The sequence below is a fragment of the Elgaria multicarinata genome, chromosome 4 (assembly GCF_023053635.1).
Source record: "Elgaria multicarinata webbii isolate HBS135686 ecotype San Diego chromosome 4, rElgMul1.1.pri, whole genome shotgun sequence".
NCBI lineage: Eukaryota > Metazoa > Chordata > Lepidosauria > Squamata > Anguidae > Elgaria > Elgaria multicarinata.
The window spans coordinates 47,827,283-47,853,885 of NC_086174.1; the positions used below are offsets into that span (position 1 = coordinate 47,827,283).

At 41.3% G+C, this 26,603-nt stretch overlaps 1 protein-coding gene across 3 annotated transcripts; it reads right to left on the minus strand.

The window, feature by feature from the left end:
* On the minus strand, window positions 1-25,973 carry RNF8 (ring finger protein 8). 3 transcript variants are annotated; one of them, XM_063124200.1, is made up of 9 exons: window positions 25,844-25,918; window positions 23,704-23,768; window positions 21,087-21,215; window positions 17,154-17,891; window positions 12,208-12,270; window positions 6,582-6,671; window positions 6,151-6,258; window positions 5,186-5,390; window positions 1-2,424 (listed from the first exon to the last, which is right to left on the minus strand). In XM_063124200.1, the coding sequence occupies exons 3-9, from the start codon at window positions 21,174-21,176 to the stop codon at window positions 2,219-2,221; spliced, it is 1,500 nt and encodes a 499-aa protein (XP_062980270.1). In that variant the 5' UTR covers window positions 21,177-21,215; window positions 23,704-23,768; window positions 25,844-25,918; the 3' UTR covers window positions 1-2,218. The 3 variants fall into 3 exon arrangements, with proteins under 3 accessions (XP_062980270.1, XP_062980268.1, XP_062980269.1); XM_063124198.1 differs by lacking the exon at window positions 23,704-23,768 and having other exon boundaries at window positions 25,844-25,973; XM_063124199.1 differs by lacking the exon at window positions 23,704-23,768 and having other exon boundaries at window positions 2,279-2,424; window positions 5,179-5,390; window positions 25,844-25,973.
* Between the last annotated feature and the right edge of the window lie 630 nt (window positions 25,974-26,603).

Genomic DNA, 26,603 nt, shown 5'->3' on the forward strand with positions numbered 1-26,603 from the left:
TTGACAAAATAGAAGACAAAAAATAGAGATGTACAACATTAACAAACATCTGATAGATGAAATGTCTCTAATCTTTGTACTCTGGAGAGGTGCATTCATCTTTTCCACAGAAATATCCAGTTTAGTTTGTGGATGGATGGATAACACCCGCAAGCACTCCAAAACAAAAACATGCTCTATAAGCAAACCTCATTGATATGGGAAATCCAGTCTTCTATACTCTCACTCCGTGAAAGCCCATAATTTTAAATAATTGATACACCAGGAAAGCACTTAAGGATAGACCTGACCATGTTAAGACCAAAGCAAGAGCCAATTGATAAGTGGAATTGTATTTTTTGATAGGACTAGGAGCTGCTTCTACCAAGAAACCACTAAATGGTTTGGCCACTGGTTCCCAAAGCAAATGTTTGACCCCTCTTTGATTGACAGGGCTGCTTCACCCACTACAATTTTCACCAGAAATATCAATTCGTTATACAAAACCAAAATGTACACTGCCACTTGTGACAAATATATGCCTGTCTATTTCACAATGTACATACTGTGAAAGAGACACCTCCATCTGTCACATAACAATATGCATATGGCTTTTCTTTGCAGAGGTGATATTAATCTAGGGAACATTAACAGGAATGACATATCTGAATATTACTTTTACAACTTCCAAATAGTTCTGATCAAGTAGAGCTTGGTACACCCTAATATCAAAGAAGTCCAACTAGCAAGTTAGTGTTCATGGGCTGGGTAGGTTCGGGTACTGGATGTTTGAGAAGCCACTCTTTATGAGCATGCATTTCTTGGTAGGAGGACACTTTGTCACTTTAGGATTTTTTTTAAAAAAACTATTATATTGTGTAATTTATAACAAAACTTAACACAGGAATACTGCTACAATCCAAGATCAAAGATGCTGTATCTGCCCCTGCATTTTATTTATCAGTTGCAGGCAACTATACTGCCAATACTTTCAGGGCTGAGTAGCCTGAACAAAATCCTGGAATTTATGAACCTGCTGCAATAATTTATTGACAATAGTAAACTACTGAGGTGGCTTACAACTATTTGCAAGAGAGCATATTAAGTGACATTAAAATGCCCAGTTTGAGTTTGAAAGTAATCTTTAGCAGCAAAGCCAAAAAATAAAAGGGAGCCAGACTCAACTGGCTGTACAGACAGAGCTGCAGGCTGTCTACACATTAATTTCCTTAGAAACATGAGAGATGGATATTAGCTTATAAAAAAGCATAAACAGACATAAAAGGTTTTTCTTCCTTTTGTATAACATGAACCTTTTAACTTCAGCCTTAAGTCATACCAACCAAATTGAAAAACGGCCTAGTCCATTGCTTGTTAATTTGAAGCTACAGCCCTCCCCCAAAACGGAATCTGGGTTGTTGCAAACTTTAGTGTTATATACCAGCAACGCTCTGTGAACACTGATAAATATGTAACGGTCACCTGTTTGGTCAGAGATGCAGCTTCTTCACTTTGCCACTCTAGTTGCTCAAAAACAGGCCAGACCTCTCTCACCTTGTGAAACACTGCTAGTTTTGACTATTTTTGTTCCATTTTAGCAACAATGCTTGAAGGAAACTGATTAAGGCAGCAGTTCTACGCATGTTTAGACAGAAAAAAGCCCTACAACTTCCAGTATTCTCCAGGACTTTTTTCTGTCTAAACATGCGTAGCATTGTGTCTTTAGATTCTTTTCTTGGAATCTAAGTACAGAACTCCTTGGGGTTTAGGGTAGGATAAATTTAATCTTAATAATTAAATGTTGTTGTTGTAATAGCTGTAGACTCAATATCCTTATTCTCCTTCAGAAACCACAAGTCATGCTTAAACTGCAAGCATTATGTTGTATCAGGATATACTTAAATAGTTATTTAGCTGATGAGCTGGCACTGTAATACCTATTAAGAAGGAAGTAGTTATTCAAGCTAAGTAGTGCATTCTCTTGCAGAATTTTTATAGGAAGAACAGAAACATGTTTAGCCAGCAAGGCTCTAGTGTGAAAAAATGCATTTGAGTCCTACAATTTTCAGTCATTTGCTTCAGAGGAGGATATCATACATCCATTTAAGAAAAGTACAGGACCCTGCCAAGCCCTTTTAATCCACAATTTTCATCTTCATTGTCCCAAGCGTATCATCCATTGTCCCAGAAAGCACCCTGAGCCAACTCCAAATGGCTGCAAAGGTGCAGTGCAGATGCTTCAGATGATGGGTCGGCTATCGGAGTCCCCCTCAAAGTCATCACTTTCATAGCTGCTTATCGACATGATGGAGTGCACAGACGTAAGGCTGCTGGTCTCGCTGTCTAATGCTGAGGTACTACTACTACTGCTCTCACTGTCCGAGGTAGAAGTGAGACTACTGCTCTCACTGTCTGATGCTGCCGTCGCCGGAACAACCTGCTTCCCTGAAATTAAAACACACACCAATAGTGATTAGCCACTGCATTATTTAGCCTGATTTTTTTTTACAAACAAACAAACCACCACACATCTTAACCTATAATAGTGATGTATCATTTTATGTCACACATCCTCAAAAAAAATCTTCAGTATTAGTCTGCTTTGGATTCAACCAAACCCCGAACCGAATCAAGCTGGTTTGGAGGATGTCCGAATCAAAGTAGGGCTACACCAAAGTGGACTGAATCCAAATCTGAACATTCCTGAAGATCCAGATTTGGAGGGACACAGACAGAGTCTCTCAAAAAATTAGTACGTTTCTCCCCAAGCTTTCTACATAAGAAAAACATCAGGATGGGGAGAAAAGTGGGGAACGGGGGGGGGGGGGTAGTTTTGTGTCTGCCAGCTTCAACATCTAATCAGTGAATGGCTTTACTGTGGCACTGCAACCCCAGTTTTGGAGGGAAGGAATGTTGAAGTAATATATTTCAAGTCTGATCGAGTGTTCAGAGTTAATTCTCGCTCCCAGGAACAAGAACGTTAAAAGAAGTTTGGTAGAATCTGTGGGACCAGGCAGGGTGTAGCACTGGGCATTTGATTGGAAAATGCTGGATGCCACTGGATGCTCCACATCCATCAACCCACTCACCTCTATCCTATGAGCAGAAAACAAAAGCTCTCTTCAAATGCAACTTGGGGAATGGTGATTCAGCTAACCACAGTGCATGGTGGTTACTACAAACCATGCCAAGTGCTCCTGCCACACATGCACGGAACCAAGGCCCTAACAACGGTTACCTGAACCACTGTCTCACCACCCTCCACCACAACCACCCTTCTTGAGTTCGTATAGCTTCTCTTTTCACTGCTATGGGGTGCAGGTCCAGCCACACTTCTACAACTGCTTGGGTGGGGTGGGGGTTTACACAAGATTACAGGCATGAATGGCCAAGCAGCTCACCTAGGAAGCTGAACAGAGGAAGGTAAGTGGCAGCTCAGCGAGCTCCATACAGCGCGGGCATGGATGAGTTCTTTGTTCTCAGTGTGCTTCTCCAAATGCATGGCGTGGGCAGGGAAGGCGAGAAAGGGGTCTGGCACTCAGCTGCAGCATCATATGCTAGGCAGATTTCAACTATGGAGATCTCGCATACTGGCAGTAGCGGCACCAGGGTTTGGGGGCACTCGCTGCTGAGCTCTATGTCAGCACTTTATTTTTTTATTTGTTATTGCATTTATATCCTACCTTTTTTCCTCCAAGGAACCCAAGGTGGTGTACATAATCCTCCTCCTCCTCTCCATTTTATCCTCACAACAACAACCCTATGAGGTGGGATGGGCTGATAGTTTGTGACAGGCCCAAAGTCACCCAGTGGGTTTCCATGGCTGAGTGGGAACTAGAACCCAGATCTCCTGACTCCCAGTCTGATACTTTAGCCACTACACCACACTGGCTCTCTTTAACCATTGGGGCCTGTTCAGACAACGTAAGTCATGGTTAGGGCCGCTAACCCTTTTGCCGCAAATGGTTAGTGAACATGGACATAGGGCTACCTTTGTGCCTAGTCTGGAAACTTCAACTAGTTCAATATATGGCAGCCAGGTTGGTCACCGGTACACCTAGGGGTGACCATATTACTCCAACTTTAAAATCACTACACTTGCTGCCAATTAGTTTCTGGGCAAAATATAAAGGCTTGGTTATTACCTTTAAAGACCTACATGGTTTGGGTCCAGGCTACCTGCGGGATTGCCTTCTCCCGTACAATCCGAATTTACTTCAGTCAGCCAAAACAAGGCTGACAACCATTACCCAGAGGACCGTCTCTTCTGCCGCTCCCAGACTGTGGAATGGCCTGCCGGGAGAGATCCGCCAACTTAATAGTCTGTCTGAATTTTAAAAAGCTGTAAGGATGGATCTCTTCTGGCAGGCCTACCGAGCTGAATTTTAAAATGTCTTAAAAGATTTTAGGATTTTAATAATGTATTGGTTTTATGTTTTTAATCAGTTTAATGTATTTTATATTTTTGTATTTGATGTTGTTCCCCGCCTCAATCCAGAGGGAGAGGCGGGTAAGAAATAAATAAATAAATTATTATTATTATTATTATTCGCTAAATTGTGATTATGTAGCCACCATGGTTAGGAAAAACGTCTTTTACATGACATGCTAAGCCATCATGGTTAGCTCAAAACGCTTAACCATTATGATTTAGCATGTTATTATTTATTATTATTATTTATTTATATAGCACCATCAATGTTGCCTGAACAGGGCCAAGAAGACTTAAACTGTTTTTCATTTATCTTAACTGGTTAGCCTCTGCCCAATCTACCTTGCACTTCTTTGTAAGATTTGTAGAAAAATTGTCTATCTTCATATAGACATTTTATAGTATAATGTTGTACAGGTGGCTTTGAAATTCTGAGCCCAAAGCAATCTCTGAAACTGAACTGGAAATGCTAAACACACACACACACACACACACAAATAGAAATAATCAAGTTACAGCACATTAATTTTACTTTGCTACCAATATATTTTTCAGTAGTCACTATGATAAACAGGTGACAAAGAATAATCAAAATAGTCATAATAAATAATAATAAATGTATTTCTTACCCGCCTCTCCATTTTGATCGAGGCAGGGAACAACAGTAAATATAAAATACATAAAACTGAATTAAAACATAATATACATTATTAAAACATCCTAAAAACATTCTAAAAAGCCCAAATCGCTAAGAACGAAGGACCCACCTCTCACCTTTTCGCTCTCGGATAAGGGACAGGCGCCGATGCCTTGTCTCAGCGTCTAGCTTTTCTACCATCCTATCGATACAGTTGTCCAGAACCAGTGACCGTGTCTTCGACAATATCGTCCCTCTACATATCGGGCACTCCACCTTGCGCTTCATCCATTCGTTGATGCAGTAGGAGCAGAAGCTGTGTGCGCAGTTTAGAGTGACAGCCTGTGAAGCAAGAACAAAGTGACAGCCTGTAAAGCTTTCTCATTTGCCACATTCGTGAGAAGTCTGTTTCTCTACTTGCAAGTAAGGAAGTTTATTTTTGAAAAGGGTTAATTTGGAAAAATAAGCTTCAAGACAGCTCCAAATAGGGGAAAAACCCATAAAAATAATTTTAAAAAAACAAGTGATTGCTTTGGTTGGTTGGTTCGTTGGTTTTTTAAAAAATGGCTCTTAGGAAGGCCAAGACATCAGAAGTTCAAGAAAACAGAGCAGAGTGTCTGGCACCTATAAGATAATAATACAGGTGCCAAGAAGGGAGGTGATTTTCACTGATTCCCACATATCCCTGTACCTCCTGCACCCCCTTCCATGCTGTTCCAGAGGGTCCTCCAAACCTCTGGAGCAGTTTTCAGGGGGGTTAGCAGGAGGAAATCATTAAGTATTACCTCTCCCCTTCTGTGAGCAGGACGTTCCATGCACAGAACTTCGCTCACGCGATCTCTAGATCCAACCTATTGAAATCCCATTAAAAAAAATGTTTAAAGCAAGCAAGTTTAAAACGGATTTGTATTAAGAAAAAGGGAAGCAAACATCTGTGCTATTAATACTACACATTGCAATTTCCCTTCTTTTAAACAAAACCATTTCCAGAGGATAGCTATGTTCTATTGCAGCAAAACCCACAAAGAGTCTCGTGGCACCTTAAAGATGAACAGATAGATTCTTAAATATGGCTTAAACAAAAGCATGCTGCGATTTTTACCTCAATAAAGTGTTCAGAGCAAATGGTACACTGCAGCTCATTCTCCAGTACATCATTCATCTGGTTCAAAGCCTCCTCCTTTTGTGCTCTTGCCTTCTCCTTTTCCTCCTGTAGCCAAAAAGAAAACACACATATGGTAAACAACTGTTGAGGAACATATTGGACATGGGAAACATAAGGTGAAAAATGTGGTTTTACTCCGTATTTGAAAACATATGCAAATCTGACACTACGTACTTCTAAAACTTTGCTCCACTCTCCACTTCACCCCAGATTAGAAGTAAAAGGGAAGTGTGGTGGCTCACCTTCTAGCTCTGAAAAGGACAGTGACTTTCTTAAGATGCTAAAAATAAACTACTTAAAAGTGGCTTTGTGGCAAAATCTGAACCATCAACGTCTTCCACTGTGGTGTATCTTACTTCTGTTCATACCTTGGTCTCTTTCAACTCTCTATCCTTGGCTTTAATTATTTCTTCAAAATCCTTTTTACTACGGCTCAGTTCTTCCATCAAAGCACGATGCTAAGAAATTAGAAGTCAAAAAGAAATTCTCATTAATAACCCAATTAGACATTCCATATTCTGCTTCACATTTCCCCAAAATTGTCACTTCATTGCATAAATACAACCTAATTAATTCCTCTAATAAATGTGTTCCGTTAAAGGTACAAAACCCTAAATATTTTTAGATTGCAAAAATGTATAGGCAGAATGTAAAAACTTTAGCCACTAACCATATTAGAATGAACATTAGAAGTAGAAGTCCGTAAGATACAGCAACTGATTAAATTTAATCAAAGGAGTTTAATTATAACGAAAAAAATATAACATTCCTTAGTTAGAAATAAATGACAGCTTTACTGAAAATTACTACACTTCTATGAAAATTTACTGCATCCTCCATGCACTTTTCTGAGGATAAGGGCTGTTTTCTTGATGTTCTCAGGTCAGTGATGCCTCCAGGTTTTTGAGGAGCTTTACAGAAGAACCCTCCCTCTCCGTAGGAGAGCACAACAATCTAAATGACCATCCTTCTAGTCATCTATAGTCCAAGACTACTTTTGTGACATGACCCATGGAGCAACAAAGGTCAATTGACCAAACTCCAGAGGAAGGATCAGAAGAGACAGGAGAAGAACCCCATGAATCTCAGGGAGAATTTGAAGAGGGGGCTGAGAGGTCTTCCATTTCAAGCCAGGCTGTGTCTGGTGTTGAGCAGATTTCATGGCGGACAGAAATGGAGGTGGAAGATGAAGATGCTGAGGCCAGACCATCAGGTAAAGCTCCAGCCGGCCAGAGGCAGCGCCTCGGCGACGCGCAGAGTGCGGCACCGAGTGCGCACTTGGCGCCGCACTTTGCGTCGCACAGAGGAGCCACCCTGTTTTGAAGAACCCTGTTTTGAAGAACACCAGCCGACCAGCAACCAACAGCAATTTTTTAAAAACTTTTAATCAATTTTTAAATAATTTTTAATATGTGCCTGGAGAGCTCTGGGGAATATGGGGGTGCCTGCATAACTGTGGTCACGGGTAGGGGGAGGTATGGTGCTGGGGGAGGAACAGGCCAGATGAGGAGAAGAGGGGACAGATTCCTTACAGCTATCCCCTCTTCTAGTCCTTCCCCCAACCAGATGGTTCCTGGCGGCCTTATCAGCTTGCTCTCGGGTCTGGTGGTGCTGCTGCTGAATGCCAGGTCAGTCCAAAACAAAATCTCTCTCATCCATGATCTGATTGTGGATGAGGGGGCTGACCTGGTATGCATCACTGAGACCTGGGTGGGGGAACTGGGAGGGGTTGCTCTCACCCAGCTCTGCCCTCCTGGGTACTCGGTGCAGCACCAGCACAGACTCGAGGGCCGGGGAGGGGGGGTTGCCGTGGTCTATAGGAATACAATCTCCCTCTCTAGGCTTCCTGTTCAGTCGAGTGCTGATCTTGAGTGTCTGTACTGTGTGTTGGGTACTCGAGACAGATTAGGGATTCTGCTGGTGTACCGTCCACCCCGCTGCCCCACAGTCTCCCTGCCTGAGCTGACGGAGGTTGTCTCGGACCTGGTGTTGAGAACCCCCAGGATGGTGGTTCTGGGGGATCTCAACTTCCATGCCGAGGCTGCTGTCTCTGGAGCGGCTCAGGACTTCATGGCTGCCATGACAACCATGGGGCTGTCTCAACATGTCATCGGCCCAACACACGCAAAGGGACACACGCTTGATCTGGTTTTCTCGACTGGGCAGGAGGATGGTGATCTGGAAGTGGGGGAACTAACATCTACCCCCTTGTCATGGTCAGATCACTTCCTACTGAGGCTTAGACTCTCGGCGGCCTTTCCCCTCTGCAAGGGTGGGGGGCCTATTAAAATGGTCCGCCCCCGGAGGCTAATGGACTCCGATGGATTCCAGAGGGCTCTGGGGGATTTTCCTGCTGATATGGCCGGTGCTCCTGTCGAAGCCCAGGTCGCTCTGTGGAATGCAGAGATGACTCGGGCGGTTGACACGATCGCGCCCAAGCGTCCTCTCCCTCTGAGCAGAGCCCGGTCAGCTCCTTGGTATACACCTGAGCTGAGGGCAATGAAGCAAGAGGGGAGACGGCTAGAACGCAGGTGGAGGAAGACTCGTGCTGGGTCTGATCGAACACGGGTTAGAGCTCACTATCGAGCCTACTCTGTGGCGGTGAGGGTGGCAAAGAGGCAGTTCTTTTCCACCAGCATTGCGTCTTCTCAGTGTCGTCCGGCGGAGCTTTTCCGGGTGGTTCGCGGCCTGTTACACTCTGGGCCAGGGCGAGAGATGGTGGAACCCTCGGTAGCACGCTGTGACAAATTTGCACGGCACTTTGAAGATAAAGTCGCTCAGATTCGTCATGAATTGGACACCACACTTAATGCAGCTCCACTAGTAGAGGTGTTCAGAGCGCCGTCCGGTTCAGTTTTATTGGATGAGTTTCAGTTAGTGAGGCCCGAGGATGTGGACAAGGTGCTTGGCCAAGTCCGGTCGACCACCTGTGTGCTTGACCCTTGCCCCTCGTGGCTCATTACATCAAATAAGGAGGGGATCGCCGGCTGGGTCCAGGAGGTTGTAAATGCCTCCTTGAGAGAGGGAGTGGTGCCGGCCTCTTTAAAAGAGGCGGTAATTAGACCACTCCTGAAGAAGCCTAATCTGGACCCGGAAGATGTTAACAACTACAGGCCGGTGGCTAATATCCCTTTCCTGGGCAAGGTGCTTGAGCGGGTGGTTGCAGGACAACTCCAGGCACTCTTGAATGAAACGGATTATCTAGATCCATTTCAATCGGGCTTCAGGCCTGGTTTTGGAACAGAAACTGCCTTGGTCGCCCTGTGGGATGACCTCTGTCGGGAGAGAGACAGGGGGAGTGCGACCCTGTTGGTTCTCCTGGACCTCTCAGCGGCCTTCGATACCATCGACCATGGTATCCTTCTGGATAGGTTGTCTGAGCTGGGAGTTGGAGGTACTGTGTTGCAGTGGTTCCACTCCTACTTGGATGGCCGATTCCAGAAGGTGGTGCTGGGGGATTATTGCTCTGTGCCGTGGCACCTAAGCCATGGGGTTCCACAGGGCTCTATCTTATCCCCTATGCTGTTTAACATATACATGAAGCCGCTGGGGGAGGTTATCCGGAGATGTGGACTGAGGTGTCATCAATATGCGGATGATACCCAGCTCTACCTTTCCTTTTCATCAAACCCAGGTGAGGCAGTGGCTGTTCTGAACCAGTGCCTGGGCACGGTAATGGACTGGATGAGGGCTAATAAACTGAAACTCAATCCAGACAAGACGGAGGTACTGTTAGCGGGTGGTTCTTCTGTCCGGCGAGGTGATGTTTGCCCTGTCCTGGACGGGGTTGCACTCCCCCTAAAGGATCGGGTCCGTAGTTTGGGGGTGCTCTTCGATCCAGAACTGTCACTTGAGGCACAGGTGAACTCAGTGGCAAAGAGCACCTTTTATCAGCTCAGGCTGATATACCAGCTGCGCCCTTATCTGGACAGAGATAGCTTAGCTACAGTTATCCATGCTCTGATAACCTCTCGTTTGGATTACTGCAATGCGTTATACGTGGGGCTGCCTTTGAAAACGGTCCGGAAACTTCAACTGGTGCAAAACAGGGCAGCAAGGTTATTAACAGGGACTGGCCGGCGAGATCACATTACACCAGTCCTTTTACAACTTCATTGGCTGCCAGTCCAGGTCCGGGCCCAATTCAAAGTGCTGGTATTGACATTTAAAGCCCTAAACGGTTTGGGGCCAGGTTATCTGAAGGAACGCCTCCTCCCATATGTACCTACCCGGACCTTAAGATCATCTACAGGGGCCCTTCTCCGTGAGCCCCTGCCAAAGGAAGTGAGGCAGGTGGCTTCTAGGAGGAGGGCTTTCTCCGCTGTGGCACCCCGGTTGTGGAACGAGCTCCCCAGAGAGGTCCGCTTGGCGCCTACACTGTACTGCTTTCGTCGCCAGCTGAAGACCTTTTTATTCACTCAGTATTTTAACACTTAATTTTAACTTAAATTTAAATTTTACTGTTTTAACTCTGTATTTTAATCCTATATCAACTTTGCTGTGTGGTTTTATCCTGGTTGCGCTTTTTATACTGTATTTCGTAATTGTGTTTTAAACTGTTGGGTGTTTTACTGTGGTTTTAATTTTTGTGAACCGCCCAGAGAGCTTCGGCTATTGGGCGGTATAAAAATGTAATAAATAAATAAATAAATAAATAAATAAATTTAGAAAATAAGAATGGTAAAGTTTAATGTAATTAACAAGAACCATAATTTAACATTAAAGATCAAAACATTTCCTAACTTCATTTGGCCAGAACCATAGCAAAAAGCAATGACTAGATCCAGTGTTGAGCTATTTGTTCTTAACCCAAGGAGTGACTTCTGATCTTCCTCTCATCTTTCTACAGAAAAGAAACGCAAATGGACAGCACAATACTAAGCATGTTTACTTAGGGCTCATCTACACCAATCACACATTGCCACTATAAAGCAGTAGTGTAGATCCTGCAGTGCACTTCAATATCACTATAAAGCAGTAGTGTGGCTCCTGCCTTTTATATACCACTTTCATAGTGGAATATCCTGCTTGGTGTAGATGAGCGCTTAGAAATACATGCTGGAGTGCAATCCTGAACAGCATTCCTAGGCAGCATTCTGGGAGACACAGGATTGTTCAGGAGAAAAACCTCCAAGGCCACAGACAGAGCTACAACCTCAGAGGAGCTCTTTTAAGAGTCAAAGACCGTGCTCCTGACCCCAATATCATCTAGATGCCCTCAAGAGTGCATCTAAGAATGCATCTAAATGTTTTTTGGGTCAGGGACTAGGAGGGCTGACCCAGCGCTTTACTGACCAGTCTGATGTGTGAGCCATCATACATACCAGGGCAAATCCAAGACATTTTGCTCTCTGAGGTGAAGGGCGACAGAATAGTGTTGTTGTTGTTGTTGTTGTTGTTGTTGTTGTTGTTTGGGGGTGGGGGACAGAGCAGGCTGCACAGCGCTGTTCTCCAACAGAAGGAAATGGCCAGTCTCCACCACATCATCTTCTGTCTCCGCCACATCATCATTTTGTCTCCGCCACATCATCATTCTGCACCTGGGACTAGTGCCTCACTCTGCCCAATGAAAGTGCCAGCCCTGATACATATGGAGCTGCCTTATATCGAGTTAGAACACTGGTCCATCCTGCCCAGTTAATTTCAGCTGGCAGTGGTCTCCACGTTCTTAGGCAGGGGGCTTTTTCCAGCCCTGCTGACTGAGATGTTCATATGGAGATGCCAGAGACTGAGCCTGGGGCCTTCTGCTTGCCAAGCATATGCTCTACTAATGAACTAAACATATGCTTTTAGCCCTTTAGTCTGTAAAGATAGTTCAGAAAAAATTGCAGAATTTAACTCTGCTGCAAAAAGGCTCTCTGGGACAGTTGGTTCTAATGTTACAACCTGCCTTACAAAGATGCAGGGCTAAGCATCCTTGCAGTTTACCAGCAACGGTAACATGTTAACATCTTTGAGTCACATTGGAAATAACCTAGAACTTTACTAAGTTACCTGCACCAGGACCTGCGCCAGCTGTTCCTTCAGTTTCTCTTCTCCTTGTTCTTCTTTTGCTCCCTGAACAAATAACAGGATGGTAGTCAAGAACAGAAAAGAAGCAAAGAATTAAGAACATGCAAGACAGTGGAAGTTAATGAAAGAATCTGCTAGAAGTCAAACAAATTTTCTTTTCTCTCATGCACAATCAGAAAATACAGCAAAGGATGACTGCTAGCTGTGTAAAACTAAAACCTAAAAAGATAATCTTCAACTAATCTTGAACTTTTGCCTTATCAGAAGAATATACCCCTATACATTACACTCCTAACATGAAAATGTTTGATCATTTAATGCTTGGGACAACCTCACTGTTCTCTCTGCTATAGGTTCTTTCACTTTCATCTTCCAACTACAGACAAGAGAGAACAAGAAAGGAAAACCACCAGGGCAGTGATTTCTTTGTTCCCTCCTGTCAAGAGAAAGTGATACCACAAGAGTGACTTTCTCCTTGCTGGAAGAAAAATATTATTTCAGCCAAAGACACCTGTAATAGCTTTCAGACCCAGTGGTTATAGCCACAAGAAGTCTTCTCTTCATTGTTGTATGGGCAGTTAAGTCTCACTTACTAGGTTCTTATATATAGTCTTTTCAGACATTAACAAGTTGAGTTAATCAGCAAAAGGCCTTGTTTGACTTTTAATTTAAAGAATGCACATTACAGTGACAGAATACACTTCAAAAGGGCTTCTCAAAATAATGGTTACAACAACTTGGCCTGTAGCCAAAGATTAAGCTGGTAAATTCTAATCAGTATGTGACAACCCACCTCTTTGAGCTACCTGACCCAGAGCCCCCAGGCCACCCATTTTCTCATGAGCACATTCACACAGCACAGAACTCCTGTCTCAGTGCAGGAGAGATTTTCCTTCAGCCTCACATTCGCATTGGCCTGCCATCTAATCGCCTATATCCCCTTTTTCTTTCAAAACTCTCTTTTGCACACACTCTCCTTAATCCCCTCCTTAATCTCAGAAAGCAAAGGAACTTTATATTGCTGGAGGGGAAGGGGTGGGGAGAAAGATCCTAAGAATGCTGCTGCCAACATAAGAGGGCACCTTATTGCAAAAGAGTTGAAGAGAACCCTGTGATGTGACGAAAGATTGCCTCTCTGCTGCAGTCCAAGAACACCTAAGGCTACAATTCTATGTACACATATTTGGAAGTAGGCTCCACTGAACACACCAGAGCGGTCTTTTAATAAAGTTGCAGAAGCCGGACTGCAAATGGTATGTGTGTATATACACACGTATTCAGAGCTTGTAGTCTTGCTTTGCTGTCTTCCCTTCTTTTACTGGCTACAGCAGTTCGTATGCCCATATATGAAAGGAGAGTAGAAGGAACAGAAGGAAACTAGCGGAGTGTGTGTAGGAGTCACAACCTAAGAAGCTGCCCAGTTCAATTCTGCCTCCTTAAGAACAAGCACCTTGGCCTCATACCGTTGACAAAGGTCCAGGGATGAGGCAGGAAATCAGGGCAGCCAAAAGACTCCGCCAGATATCAGGATAACGGTTTTGAAATGGCACATTCCTCAATTCAGATATCACATCAAACCATGATTACAGAAGGTTAACCCATAGTTACAAAAGGCTACTAGACTTTGAGACAGGAGTCCTCAAAATATGACACCCAGAGTTTTCTCAGAGAAGCAGACACACAGCTAGAAACAGTTTGGAGCCAGTTTGCCATTTAAGTTTGGGAGCAGAGCACACACATACACACGCTTTGAGCCAGTTGAAGATAAAACGTCCTGTGGTGAAGGGGCTCTCTGGGAATCTGATACAGGATCAATAGATATGATGTCTGCTATAGAAGTGAGTAATGTGCTTCCAATATGTTCTGATGGTATATTTATAAATAAGACAAATATTACAAAAAGGCACTGTAAGTCTCTAGTGCTCTCTACTCCAAAGACCATATACTGCCACCCTTGAATCTCAGCACTCAGGCAAGTAGGGAGTGCCCTGACAGTGGTGTCAGCAAAGAGATATTATTTCCTTTGAGAGAAACTGAGCTGTTGAGTGAGCCAAGACAGAGCAAGTAACTGTGCTCCTCGCAGAAACGGAATAATATACCAGGAAATGGAGAAACGGCAGCAGTGATTACTGAGGAACGCTTTTACTACTGTAAGGCGAGTAAATATTGGAGAATAGGGGCAAAGGTAATAAAGGTGAGTGAATATTGAAGGATGGTGGCAGAGGTAATTAAAGAGATTTTTCAGTTCAATATGATCTTAGATCCCATCATCGGTTCATTCGATTTTGTTCAAGACTGCATTCTCCTTTGAGGAACAGAATCAATTTTTATATATTTTATATAAATATATAAACACACATATAGCTAGAATTATTTGTGTGTGAAAACATGGAAAGTAATCAAAGTCCAAGTAAAATAGAATTTTAAAGAAAAATCTGGCAACAATTGGATTTGGTAAAGCTGACCACTCTTAATAAAATATGACGGTAATGAGTTGGAATCAAGTGTTACAATATATTAAAGTGAACCTAGGTATTACAAATGGAGGATGCATTTAGGATGCTGTGAAATATACCAAGATCTGGGATAACAGTATAACAGAAAATAATGTTGTTTTTCTTTTTATTGGGCCAGCTCGCACATAGAGGCAAATCATAGGTTAATCGTGCAAGTTGCCTCCCACATGCTCCTCACTTCTGCATTTAATCAACAACCTATGACCAACCAAGTCATAGGTTGTGAGGTGACACGTGCACCCAAAGCGCTGGGGGTTTTAGCCCCTAAACAAACCAGAACTCCATATTAGCACATCACACTAACAACCTACGACTCAGCTGATTGTAGGTTGTTGGTTAAAAGCGGAAATGAAAAGTGTGCAGGCTCATTCACTTCTGCACATGCCTGATTTGTCATTATGTGTGAACTAAGTCATTTAGTGGATTATATAATTCAAGAGTGGGCAACCCAGTGCCCTCCAGATGTTTTGCATGACAACTTTCACAATCCCTGGCCATCGGCTATGCTGGCTGGGGCTGATTGGAGTTGTAGTCCAAAGTACATGGAAGGCACCAGGCTGCCTACCCTGATGTAGTCAATATTATTGCATGTTCTAGGTTGGGTTTTTTTGCAATTAAATTTTTGCAATTGTTTTTATTAAGCTGTTTTACTTTTTTTCTTGAAAAATATTCTTTAAAACACTAATAAAAACATTTTAAAACACCACCACCTCCAATCTCCTAGTTTATCTAAAAGAAATTAGCAAAGAACATCTCTTAATTTGTTTTTAAATTCATTTTCTCATTTCTTACTGCTTTCTTCTTACACATTAAGAAGAATGTGTAAGAAGAATGTCTGCTAAATTCTTATTTATAGTCTATATAAAACACTTAACTGTTTCTGTCATGCTTTAGCATGCAACAGTGGTTTGGTGAGAAAAACCTTTGGCTTTCTTTCACAATCCTCCGTAGAAGGGGGAGTTCTGTTCTGCCATCCATTCTGTTCTTCCTGCTCCTTATTACAGAAACCAGGGCCATTAGAAATCAAATGGGGACAAAGATAATTACACAGTGCATTTCCACTGGTTCTTTACTGCCAGATACTCCCTTAGTACTACTACTACGTCATCAAGAGCTTGGTGTTGAATTATTGATGGAAGATCTAGAAGTAGTTTGGGGGCAAAAGCAAAGTAATCCCCACTGAAGCGGCTGTGCAACTAGTTAAGGAAGTGAAGTAATTTATTGTGAATGTTAAAGAGAGTGTAACTGCTAGTCACCAGATAACAATACTTCACATATTAAAACTGCTACCCTAGGAATGAAAGGCCTTGTACTTCAATACTAATCTCATGGTGCACACCAATCACACACTAAGATGAGACCCAGAAGCTACTAAATGCAGTCATGTTATAGTCACATCAAGTATCACACCTCCACTGTGGCTGCTTGTCCTACCTTGCCTAGTCTGCATAACAGATACATGTCCCTCACTAATCATTGTGCTTGGCACTGCCATAAAGGACTTCAAAAACATTAGAAAAGGGAGTAAATTGGCTACTGAGAGCAATGCTTCTCTTCTTGCCAACAATCATAATAGGATTCAACAGCAGCACTTGTTTTATTTAGTAATTTTCTTTTCAGTGGAAGAAAATGAGCATTGACTACTTCATTCATAATATTTCACCTGCACTGAGATACCTTCCATACAGGAAAAGGCATAGGTTCCCTTGTAAGTGAAGTATGGCATGAAAATTTATTTCATCCCAAGTACATGAGTACATGTATAAATACTGAAATACAGTTATTGCAATACATTTTGTACACAATGTTATACATGCTTTTTTTCTATATTCAGGTATTTCAGTATGAGAAAATTATCATGCATCACTCCAGCAACTAACAGAAACATGGTCTGCAGAAGCTCATCTCATGTGTCTCATTAATCAATGCGCATGACGGGCATCACTGACACTCAATGACTTCAAAACATTTAAACAGGGAGAAAATTGCTAGTAAGCTGAGACTTTTAAAAGGAAACTAAACTACAGTTTCAAACAAGTTGGCAATGTTGTTGAAAAAATAAAAATAACCATACTAGATGAAACACAAAGGCTCAATCCAATACTTACCTGGCAGTACACCCTCACTGAGTTCAATGGATATATCAATATTAAATAACCGCCCAGAGAGCTTCGGCTATTGGGCGGTATAAAAATGTAATAAATAAAATAAATATAAATAAATAAATGGGGCTTACTTATGAATAGACAGGCATTAGATTTCACAGTAAAAAAACAACACCAGTGCTGGAAATCAAGTTGTGATGGTTTGAGAGACTATGCCAATGCTATAAAAGATTTAGGCCCATCTTCAAAGCTTGCAATTTTTCAAATGGTACATGGCTGCTGCAGGTTTTAATACAACTGTACCTACCTCCATTTCTTCGTAGAAGGTCTTTTCCAGCTGTTCCACTCTCTGTTGCTGATGCTCCTGCTTAGTGCATAACTGGTCCTGTAAGTCTTGCAACTCTTGCTCCAAAACCTGGATCTCTTTTGGAGCACACTTGGGTTTTTGTCTCACATTCAAGACTGCTGCTTGTTTCTCCTGCATCATGGCTTTTAGCTTTGTCATATCTGCCAGAGTTTTCATTATTTGTTCCAAACCATTCCAAGATTGTGCCAAATTTGGGGCTTTTTGGTCCTTAGAGATGAGTAAGTCATGGTATTCAGGGTGAGCAGTGCCACAGTGATTTTTCTTCTTCTCCTTCTTGCTTGGTTTTGGAGGAAGTAGCACTATATCCAAGTTTTCTGTTGGTTGTTTAGACAGTTCTGTCTTGCCTCCCTCACATCTCCCCAAAGAGTCATTATCAGAAGATACTCTGTCTCTTTTGGATTTGGAATTGGAAGGCCCTTCTGCTCCAGATGCCTCCGATTCCTCAAAGCTTATTTTTCGTTTACCCTTCATGTCCTTAGTTTTCTCAGTCAGCTGGTCATTTTTCAGCGTTAAAAAAGGACTAATGTTCTTCCATTCTTCCTTTATTAGTGTATATTCATACTCAGCTGTTTCTCTGTGCTTTAAAGGCACTCCTAACTGGATAAAGTCACCTTCATGTAAGAGATTGGCCCTTGATGGATCAATGCGTTCACAATTCAGCCAGACACCATTTAGACTCTGGGGAAGATTTAAACAAAAAAAAAATTTTTTTTAAAGAAGAGCTATAAAAGGTGTTTGCTTTTCTGCAAAAATATCTCACACACACACCCAAAGAAACCAAAGGAAGAAAAACTGACACTCTTTAAATAATCATCCAGCCTAAAAGAGCAGTGATCCAGCACTTGAGCAGGTTCACTATGTCTGCTAAGACATGAGCATAACTGTTTATTCTCTGCTTTAAGAGAAGCATTGTTTACGCCAACAGGAAAAAAGCCTATGCAAATCACAAGAGCAGCATTTATATTTTATAAATCCACACGGTTCAAGTTATTTATCCAGAAAACAAATGACAACTGCTTAAAAATATAACAAAAGTTTCTTTTTTACAAAAATACCCTTGATATAATGTACCACTCAACAGCATCCTTATAGTCCAAAACATACTAGCGTAGCCCCATGATTTGCCAGTCGAATGGGTCTGATAACAGTCTGACAAACTACATAGCAACACTCTGGCAACTCCTTTACAAAACTCTTCACCTACCTCTCAGGCATTTCCTGTACCCTTAGTTCCATGCAACAGTACCCAAAAAGAAAGCTGTCTCAGATACTATTGTGAAACCTATATTTATTTGGTAATCATTACAAAATTGAAACTGGAAGATTAGCCCCCAATTGATTGATTGATTTTCTATCAAAGATTCTAGAGGGAAGTTTCAAAGCGATTCCGGTGCTTGAGAAAGCCTGTTGATAATGTCTGGTTTGCCGGACAAAGAGCCACTAGCCCAGCCACTCCAAATCCCTACTTAACGAAGGGTCAGCAACAACCTTACCCACCTGGGCTGAAGAAACAGTTGATGGAAAGAAGAGACACTGATGGAAAGAAATGGGAATAGGGAGCAGGCTGTGGCTGGTCAGTTGCTGCTGAAACCTTGTTAAATCACCACTTCTCCATAACTCACTTCAGCTGATTGGCTGTCAGTCAGATTATATCCATTATGGACTGTGCCATGAGCCAATAGAGAGTCACCAACAGTAACAGAGAGCAGGAAAGCAGTAAGTCTGGCTACTTACTGATGTAGCCTAATGGCTGGGAAACTATTATTCCTCTTTTTTAAAATTTGGCCACTGTACATGGTATAAACCTAAAGAAAGTATGGAGAACAAGTGTTCTAGATGCAGATGTATCACACTGTCTATGCAACCTATAACATGGTGCAAAGCCCACAGGTAAAAAACCCCCACTCCATATCACCCACTGGAACAAGTGATTTTAGAATAGAAAATTCCACTACACATCTTCAATATATATCCTTTCAAAACCATTTTTAATGTAGTGTTCTGTTCAATGTTTAAGGGATCATTTTTTAATTGGTGTCTTGAGATGTATGCCTTTTATATTTGTGAATAAGAAAAGATTTGGTATTAACACAATTTGCAGATAGCCTCCTAAACAAGCTGTTTAGCTATAAACAAATACAAAATTCTAAACAGCAAATATAAACAAAAATCTCTCGCAAGGGGGTAAAACCCTACTGCCTTTTATTTTTAGGATGAAATATCCATAGCTCCATCACAAATTTCAGGAATCAAGGGTTGACATTTTTAATAAAATCTAAATGAACCTGGAAAATAATGAGTTAATATTATTATTTATTTATTTATATAGCACCATCAATGTATATAGTGCTGTACATAGTAAAAAAATAAAACAGCAACACCTGCCACATAGGCTTACATTCTAATAAAATCATAATAAAACAACAAGAAAGGGAAGAGAATGTACCAAATAGGAGCAGGGGACAATAAAACTAACAGTGTGAAAATAAAAACAAAGTCAAGTTCTCATATTTTAAGCGTGGGTCTACAATATCAATTCAGAAAAGGATTTAGAGATGATCACCAGTTGAGACCTTAATTTAGCTCTATCTAGATTCAGAAAAGAGGCACTTTAAAAAAAAAAGTGTATCTAATGCTAGAGAAAGAAGCCTGCTTCATTAACAAGTGCACATGTTGCAAGTGTGACATGTCACCTCTCATCAGCTGAACTGATCAAGTGCTTTGGCATCTCCATGTTTTAAGTCAAACTCTTAAAAAGTCAACATTTTATTAATAAAAAGGCATACTTTATTTATGTGAAAGTTGAAAATGATTGCTCATACACCAATATAAAATAATGTCCAGATCAAAATGCGAGAATCAGTGCGGCAGAATGGATCAAGCATTGTATGGGGGAACCAGGGACTCTCAAGTTCAAATCCCTGGTCGGTCATAATTAATCCTAACCCATCCCATGCTTCTGTTATATATAGATAAAAGGGGTAATTCTCAAAAGCTCCTTGAACGAAAAGCAAGATACAAATGTTGAATGGCATTGAGAGCTGGTGAAGCATAACGGCAGGAAGCTAGAATCACACCGCTGCCATGAACTCAACATCTATTCTTTCTGAGTCCGAGTCCATCTCATCAATAGTATGGGGTATAACAATTCTGACTTACTTTACAAGATTGTTGTAAGGATTACAACTAGATAATTGAGATCTGAACACTTGAAAGTGCTTTACAAAAGTATTATTATCATCATCCAAAGACTGCATGAGCGGAAGGCTTCTTGTGCAACTGATGTTTTATCCTGGTTGTGCTTTTATATTGTATTTTATATCATGTTTTTATACTGTTTGTTTTATACTGAATAGTTTTAATTTTTGTGAACTGCCCAGGGAGCTTCGGCTATTGGGTGGTATAAAAATGCAATAAACAAATAAATAAATAAATGGTTTCCCTTTTCTCCTGCAGACCCGTCATGGCCCCCGAAAAGCCTTTCTGGAGGATCAGGGCCCCCTCACCCATTGAATGTTATTTGTGTAAATGGGAGGCTGAAAATGAAGGGAGAACAGAAAAAGGCATGTCCAAGCAGGGTGCAGGTTTTCCACTCATACATCCTTTGGATACCACCCATTATATCCCCCTCATAAGATTCTCTAGATTATAAATGCAAAATGCTCTATAAAAAAGAAATACCCTATATTCTGGAGGTAATTCTCATAAATAGGCAACGGTTGCTGAATCAGACTTGGTTTATATAAACTAAAAACAAAATGAGCATATGTTTCTATAGTTAACATGGTCCTCTAGCTTTCCAGATCATGTTTTGAAATTGGATGGCACATTCAACATTTTTCAAGTAAGTTGTTTGCTAATAATGTTCTGTACCTTGTTATCTGTCACTGTCCACTGGCCATCAGTATTTTGCTTGAAAACACAGTGGTTCCGAGAGATCATCAATGGACAAGATTTTGACATCAGCTGGTAAGTGACACCAGCTCCTCGACCTATCGTTACCTAAACAAACAAACAAACAGTTAATAGCCTCTTTTACCAACACATTATCTGGATTTAAATGCAGCAGAAAGGACACTCTACATTCATTCATTCGGTTCTTACTGTAATTCAAGGAAATGCCAAAGCACCATGCAAGCAACTTCACTATTTCAACTGAAGTGCCAAAATTATTTAATTTGATAATCAACATATCATTTTAAAAAATCCTCTAAATTAATGTTGGCTCTTTGCAAATGAGAAAAACACTTGCTTGCTTGAAAAGATTGTTCTGTTCTATAACAGGCAAATCCAAGCTAGCCTAATGAGCATAGAAACAAATGAAAGCTAACAGTACATGAGAAAAAGCCATTGCAACGATACATTCTTCAAAATCCAATTTCATTAAGCTACAGATTTGCATTAAGTAAATTGACATTCATTCTTCAGTAAAAATCAAATTACATCAGCATAAGAATTTAACAGTCTGAACTTTGATGCCCACATATTCCGTTTTAAACCCCTTCAGGTCCCATTAAATGTTCCCAATTCTCTCTCACCCAACTTTCCCAAACATGCAGTTGACACATAGCTTCCAAGGGCTTCATAAAACCTAAATAGAGGGCACGACTGTCAAGGCTTTTGAAGCTGCGTAGTCTGTATATACATGTGCACAGATTCTTAGGAGAAATTCTTCCTGCCTCCTGGTACTTCTCATACCTCAACCTTACTAAATGGCTTTGAAGAGCATCTTGTTCATAGATGCACAGAAAACACAGTTTCCATATCACAAACTTTCCCCAGCCACCCTGTGACTTCAAAGGTCCTCATACTCTTCTACCAAAATAACTGAATATGTAGAAACATTATTTGGGGGGGGGGGGGGGGAAATGCTTCCATATCTTGTATTATGGTATTCTATCATATTGTTTCTTATGTATTTTTCTGCATTTTGAACAGAGATGTGAAGGCCCAGGGGGGGAATGGAAAAGTTGGGGGGGGGGACTGTTTTTTTCCAAAGCCTTTTGGGGGGGGTTTCCCAAAAAAATGGAAAAAATGAAGAAAAAATAGATTACGGGATGTTCATAGATTATGCGATGAATAAAATGTTTAAGACAAGGTGTTAAGATATTTATTTCTCCAAATGTTTCCTAAAAACTATGTACAGTATTAGATTATTACAATTTCTGTTCACCGAGGACAAGCAAGTCCTAGGTTGCAAACAGACTACAACTCTCAAATGTAAGCGCAAGATGCATTTCTGCCTCTAGGGGGCACTGCCATTGACGCAGAGACTGAAACTGATAGCGATAGCGATAGCTCAGAAAATGAATCTGATTAAATTTCATGCATATTCATTGAATCTTGGTCCCCCCTTTTTCTCTGTTCTTTTTATGGGAATGGGTGCTTTATGTCTGTTTGACCCTGTGGAGGACTAGGGGATACATAAATAATTTTCTTTGTTACTAATGTTGATGGTTTCCTCTGTTATTATTTTAAGTTATTTTTTGCCTGCTCCTCATAAACTGGCAAAACCAAACAGGTTCCTAACAGTTCAGGAGCTTGAAAGTATTTATTTATTTATTACATTTTTATACCGCCCAATAGCCGAAGCTCTCTGGGCGGTTCACAAAAATTAAGTAAATTCAATTTGTAATAATTGTTTGAATACACTGTACTTTTAATATACCAAATGTAATAATTTTATGCCAAACCAACTTGTACTTAATTACATTTTATGTTCTTAAAGTAACAAAGTGACTTTCAATCTGTAAAAAGTGCGAATACTGCATTATTTAAATTTTTCCCAAAATTTCCATTTTTTTCCTGAAACCTCCCAGGGGAAAATGTTTTTTTTTCCATAGCTTCAAAATTTCCGGAAATTTTACATCTCTAATTTTGAACCACTTTAACCTCAAATCCTTATGGAAAAGCAAGAAATAACTAATAACATCTTAAAACACTCTATCGTATTTGTTCCCAGAAATATGAATCAGGCCTTCACAACTTGTGAGTCACTCCCTCAAATACAGCCACGTCCTTCATAACACATTTGCTTTTGTATTCCCAAGCCAGCAACAAAAGCAGGAGGCTTACTGGGCCACTGGAGCTGCATTTGACTTGGGGGGTCAAGAGTTGTCAGACTGGCTTTAGATCAGCCTTCCTCAACCCAGTATCCTCCAGAGATGTTGGACTGCAACTCCCATCATTCCCAGCCAGTGTGGCCATTCATGTTGGCTGGGAGTGACGGGAGTTGCAATACAAAACATCTTGAAGACACCAACTTGAGGAAGGCCGCTTTTTTGCCATAATCAGCAAAGCTGTTCACTAGAATTCAACGGAAGGCCAAATTTAAGTCACACAGAAGAAACATTCTTGTGTTAAGCTGCATTACAGAAGTTGATAATTAAAAGTCAAATCTTTAATTATGAAGATGAGCTAGCATAGAAACCTCTGAGGCTACATTCTTAAGCACATTCTGAAGATTAAATCCCACATAACTCAGACTTACTTCACAGTAAAAATGCTTAGGATGTTCTTGTTGGTTTGCCTTTAACTCCTAAATCAAGTTTTAATCTAGATGGGAATGAAACAATACTTGGGCACATATAAAGAAGCATTCTTCACTTGTGTAAAGTATACCCTGAAAGATCATATATGTCTATATTAGCTGTAAAGGCACACAAAGTGACTGAAGGCGCAATCCTATGCATGTTTAGACAGGGGTGGGGGAAGTGTTACAACTCTCTGAGTTCCTCATCAAGCCATAGTGCCTGGGGACTGTTAGGAATTGTAGGATTTTTCCTGTCTAAATATACATAGGACTGCACCCTTATACAACTATGCGGGCAAAGCCCCCATCCAAATTTTCAAGGAACCCTGCCCCCATCCTCACCAAAAAATATACTACCTAACAGCCCTCACAGAGTTATGTCAGCCCAGTTCTGAGCCACAACAGCTTAACCTTTTCAGGGCTTGGATACCTACATAAAATACAGGAAATACTCAAATTAAGAATTAGTCCTTTCTAATGATGATACAAAGCCACTATTGTTTATGTGTACACACCCATATGAGAGGCCCACGATCAGTACATTATTCTATCCGTTCTTTATATCATAGCTTTTGTTTTATTTGCAGTTTTTGCTGCTTTATTTTTGTGGTTTACTATTTTTTTAATTGAACATACACTTTTTATTATTGTATTGTAGCTCATCCTGAGAGTTTTAACTGAAGAGTGGCATTGATTTTATTTTAAATAAAACTCAGCATTAAATTGGGGCCAGTTAGGAAGGTTTCACACATGCAGTGTTATTGATTTATGTGATTGTCTCCTGGTCTTTGTGGGGGCGGATTCATTCATTTGGGGTTGATAAAATTACCAAGAGTGATAATTTCCCATTAAATACTATGATCAATGGCCCTGATGATGGACGTTTAACTAACTACCAACCATCACTGGTCACCCCCCATTAACAACTAATAAAAAAGTATGATGGAACAATCAATCCGAGGATAAAATTAACAATTTTATCTTCTCTGATATTGGGAAAGCCTACTATCTGAATATTACATTTTCCAGGAATATAGATGAGGTGATTGTCAACTATGGAAAGCTGATAGATACCCTACATTCAACATTAGAAAAGTCCAATCCACAAGTCCAAAAACACAGGCACAGCTATGGTTGGTTTGATCATGAATGCATGTCCCTTAAGAAACAATCACAAAATATCTATAATAACTACAGAAGTAGCACAACTGACATGCTCCCTGCAAGTTACTTTCAACTTTAAAAGCTTTATAAAACAACTATCCAGGTTAAAAAACAAGCTGATACAAGAGTGAGGTGAAGTCTACTGTATCAAGCTACTTTGAATAAGGACACAAGGTGCTTTTGGAATATAGTATCTAAAGCTTTATCAGATAAGAAGGCTCCTGACTGTTGTAGACTGTTGACTACGGTGTGGGATAACCGCTTTGCTGAAATCTTCCTTGGCCCTAATTGTGTAAATGTAGTCCCAATTGAAATGACAGACCATCTACCAGAGTGACCTGATGTCCATCAAAAAGAGGTTATGGATCTAATTAGCTAGCTCAAAAACAATGTTCTCTCCAGAATTGATTCTGCTGCATATTTCTCAAATTTGTATGTAATTTCACCTTACTCTTTTGTATGTGTAAAGACTGGTCGGTGACCGTAATAAAGTTGATGATGATGATTTAAATAAAACTCAGCATTACATTGGGGCCAGTTAGAAAGGTTTCACACAGTCTTGCTCTGCTCAGGGCTGGAGTTCTGATGAACCTCACTCAAGAGAGCAGAAGACAACGTGCTTTGCCTACTTGGCTCTGGGAAAGCGCAGATGGGTGGAGAGAAATACAGGTCTACAGGAAAAAATGAAAAAGTGTAGACATCTCCCCCTCCTCTCTGTCTGTTCTGTATCCACCCCTCACTAGTCTGGACCACTCGGTTGCAAAAAGCTTGCAGTTTCCCAGCAGAAGAGAGTACTCAGCGGGTGCAGTTCCAAAAACTGGGATCAGGGGGCGCATGCTTCCCTTTCACCACACTCTCTCCCCGCTCTCACTCACCGCCCCTTCCTCTGTCCCTCAAGCCCTCGGCTCGGGGAAGGCCCTCGACGCCCTCTCACCTCACTCCCGTCCTCCAGCAGCAACCACTCTTCACTCGTACCCACTCGCTTGAGGCACCAAGTTTGCCCCGACCCCGCTGAGGGGTGAGAATCCTTGCCGTCGCCGCCAAAACACTCCGCCATCTTCCCCGGCCCGTGCGAGCTACAGGCAGAAGCAATCGCTCAATTTGGATTGAGCCAAACTCGCTCCACCTAACTTCGGGAAAGTCAACCGGCGAGCTGCCTTCAGTCGCCCCTCATAAAGATGGCAATTTAACGGGCAGTCGTTACAGGCAAAAATAATCGATGCCAGAGACACCGCCGTTGTTGCGTTAGCTTATCCGTGAGCTGTATCACAAACCCGGCATCCCGCTTCAGTTGTAATTGGGCACCACGTTTGATGGCGGAAGTAGGGTATCTATTGCCACAACTGCCGGATATTTAAAGTAAATAAAGAAATAATTCAATGAGTTTGTTGTGAATCCGGGTACATTCATTAACTTTTGGATTTATTTGAGGGGGAGGGGAATATTTCCTTCTCTTCTGAAGTTAGCAGCTTTGCTAGGGAAATTTAGAAGTAGGCAATACGTTAGAAGCGACCACACGATCTCATAATGATTGAGGGGGAAACCTTGTAATACCAAGATGTCATTCAGGAATCATTAGCGTCATTCTGATTATTATTATTTTCTAAAGAAATATTATTTTATCTCGAAATGAAGTTAACAAAATAAAGACATCAAAAAGAATATGCATAATACTAAAGAAACTAAAAGAAACT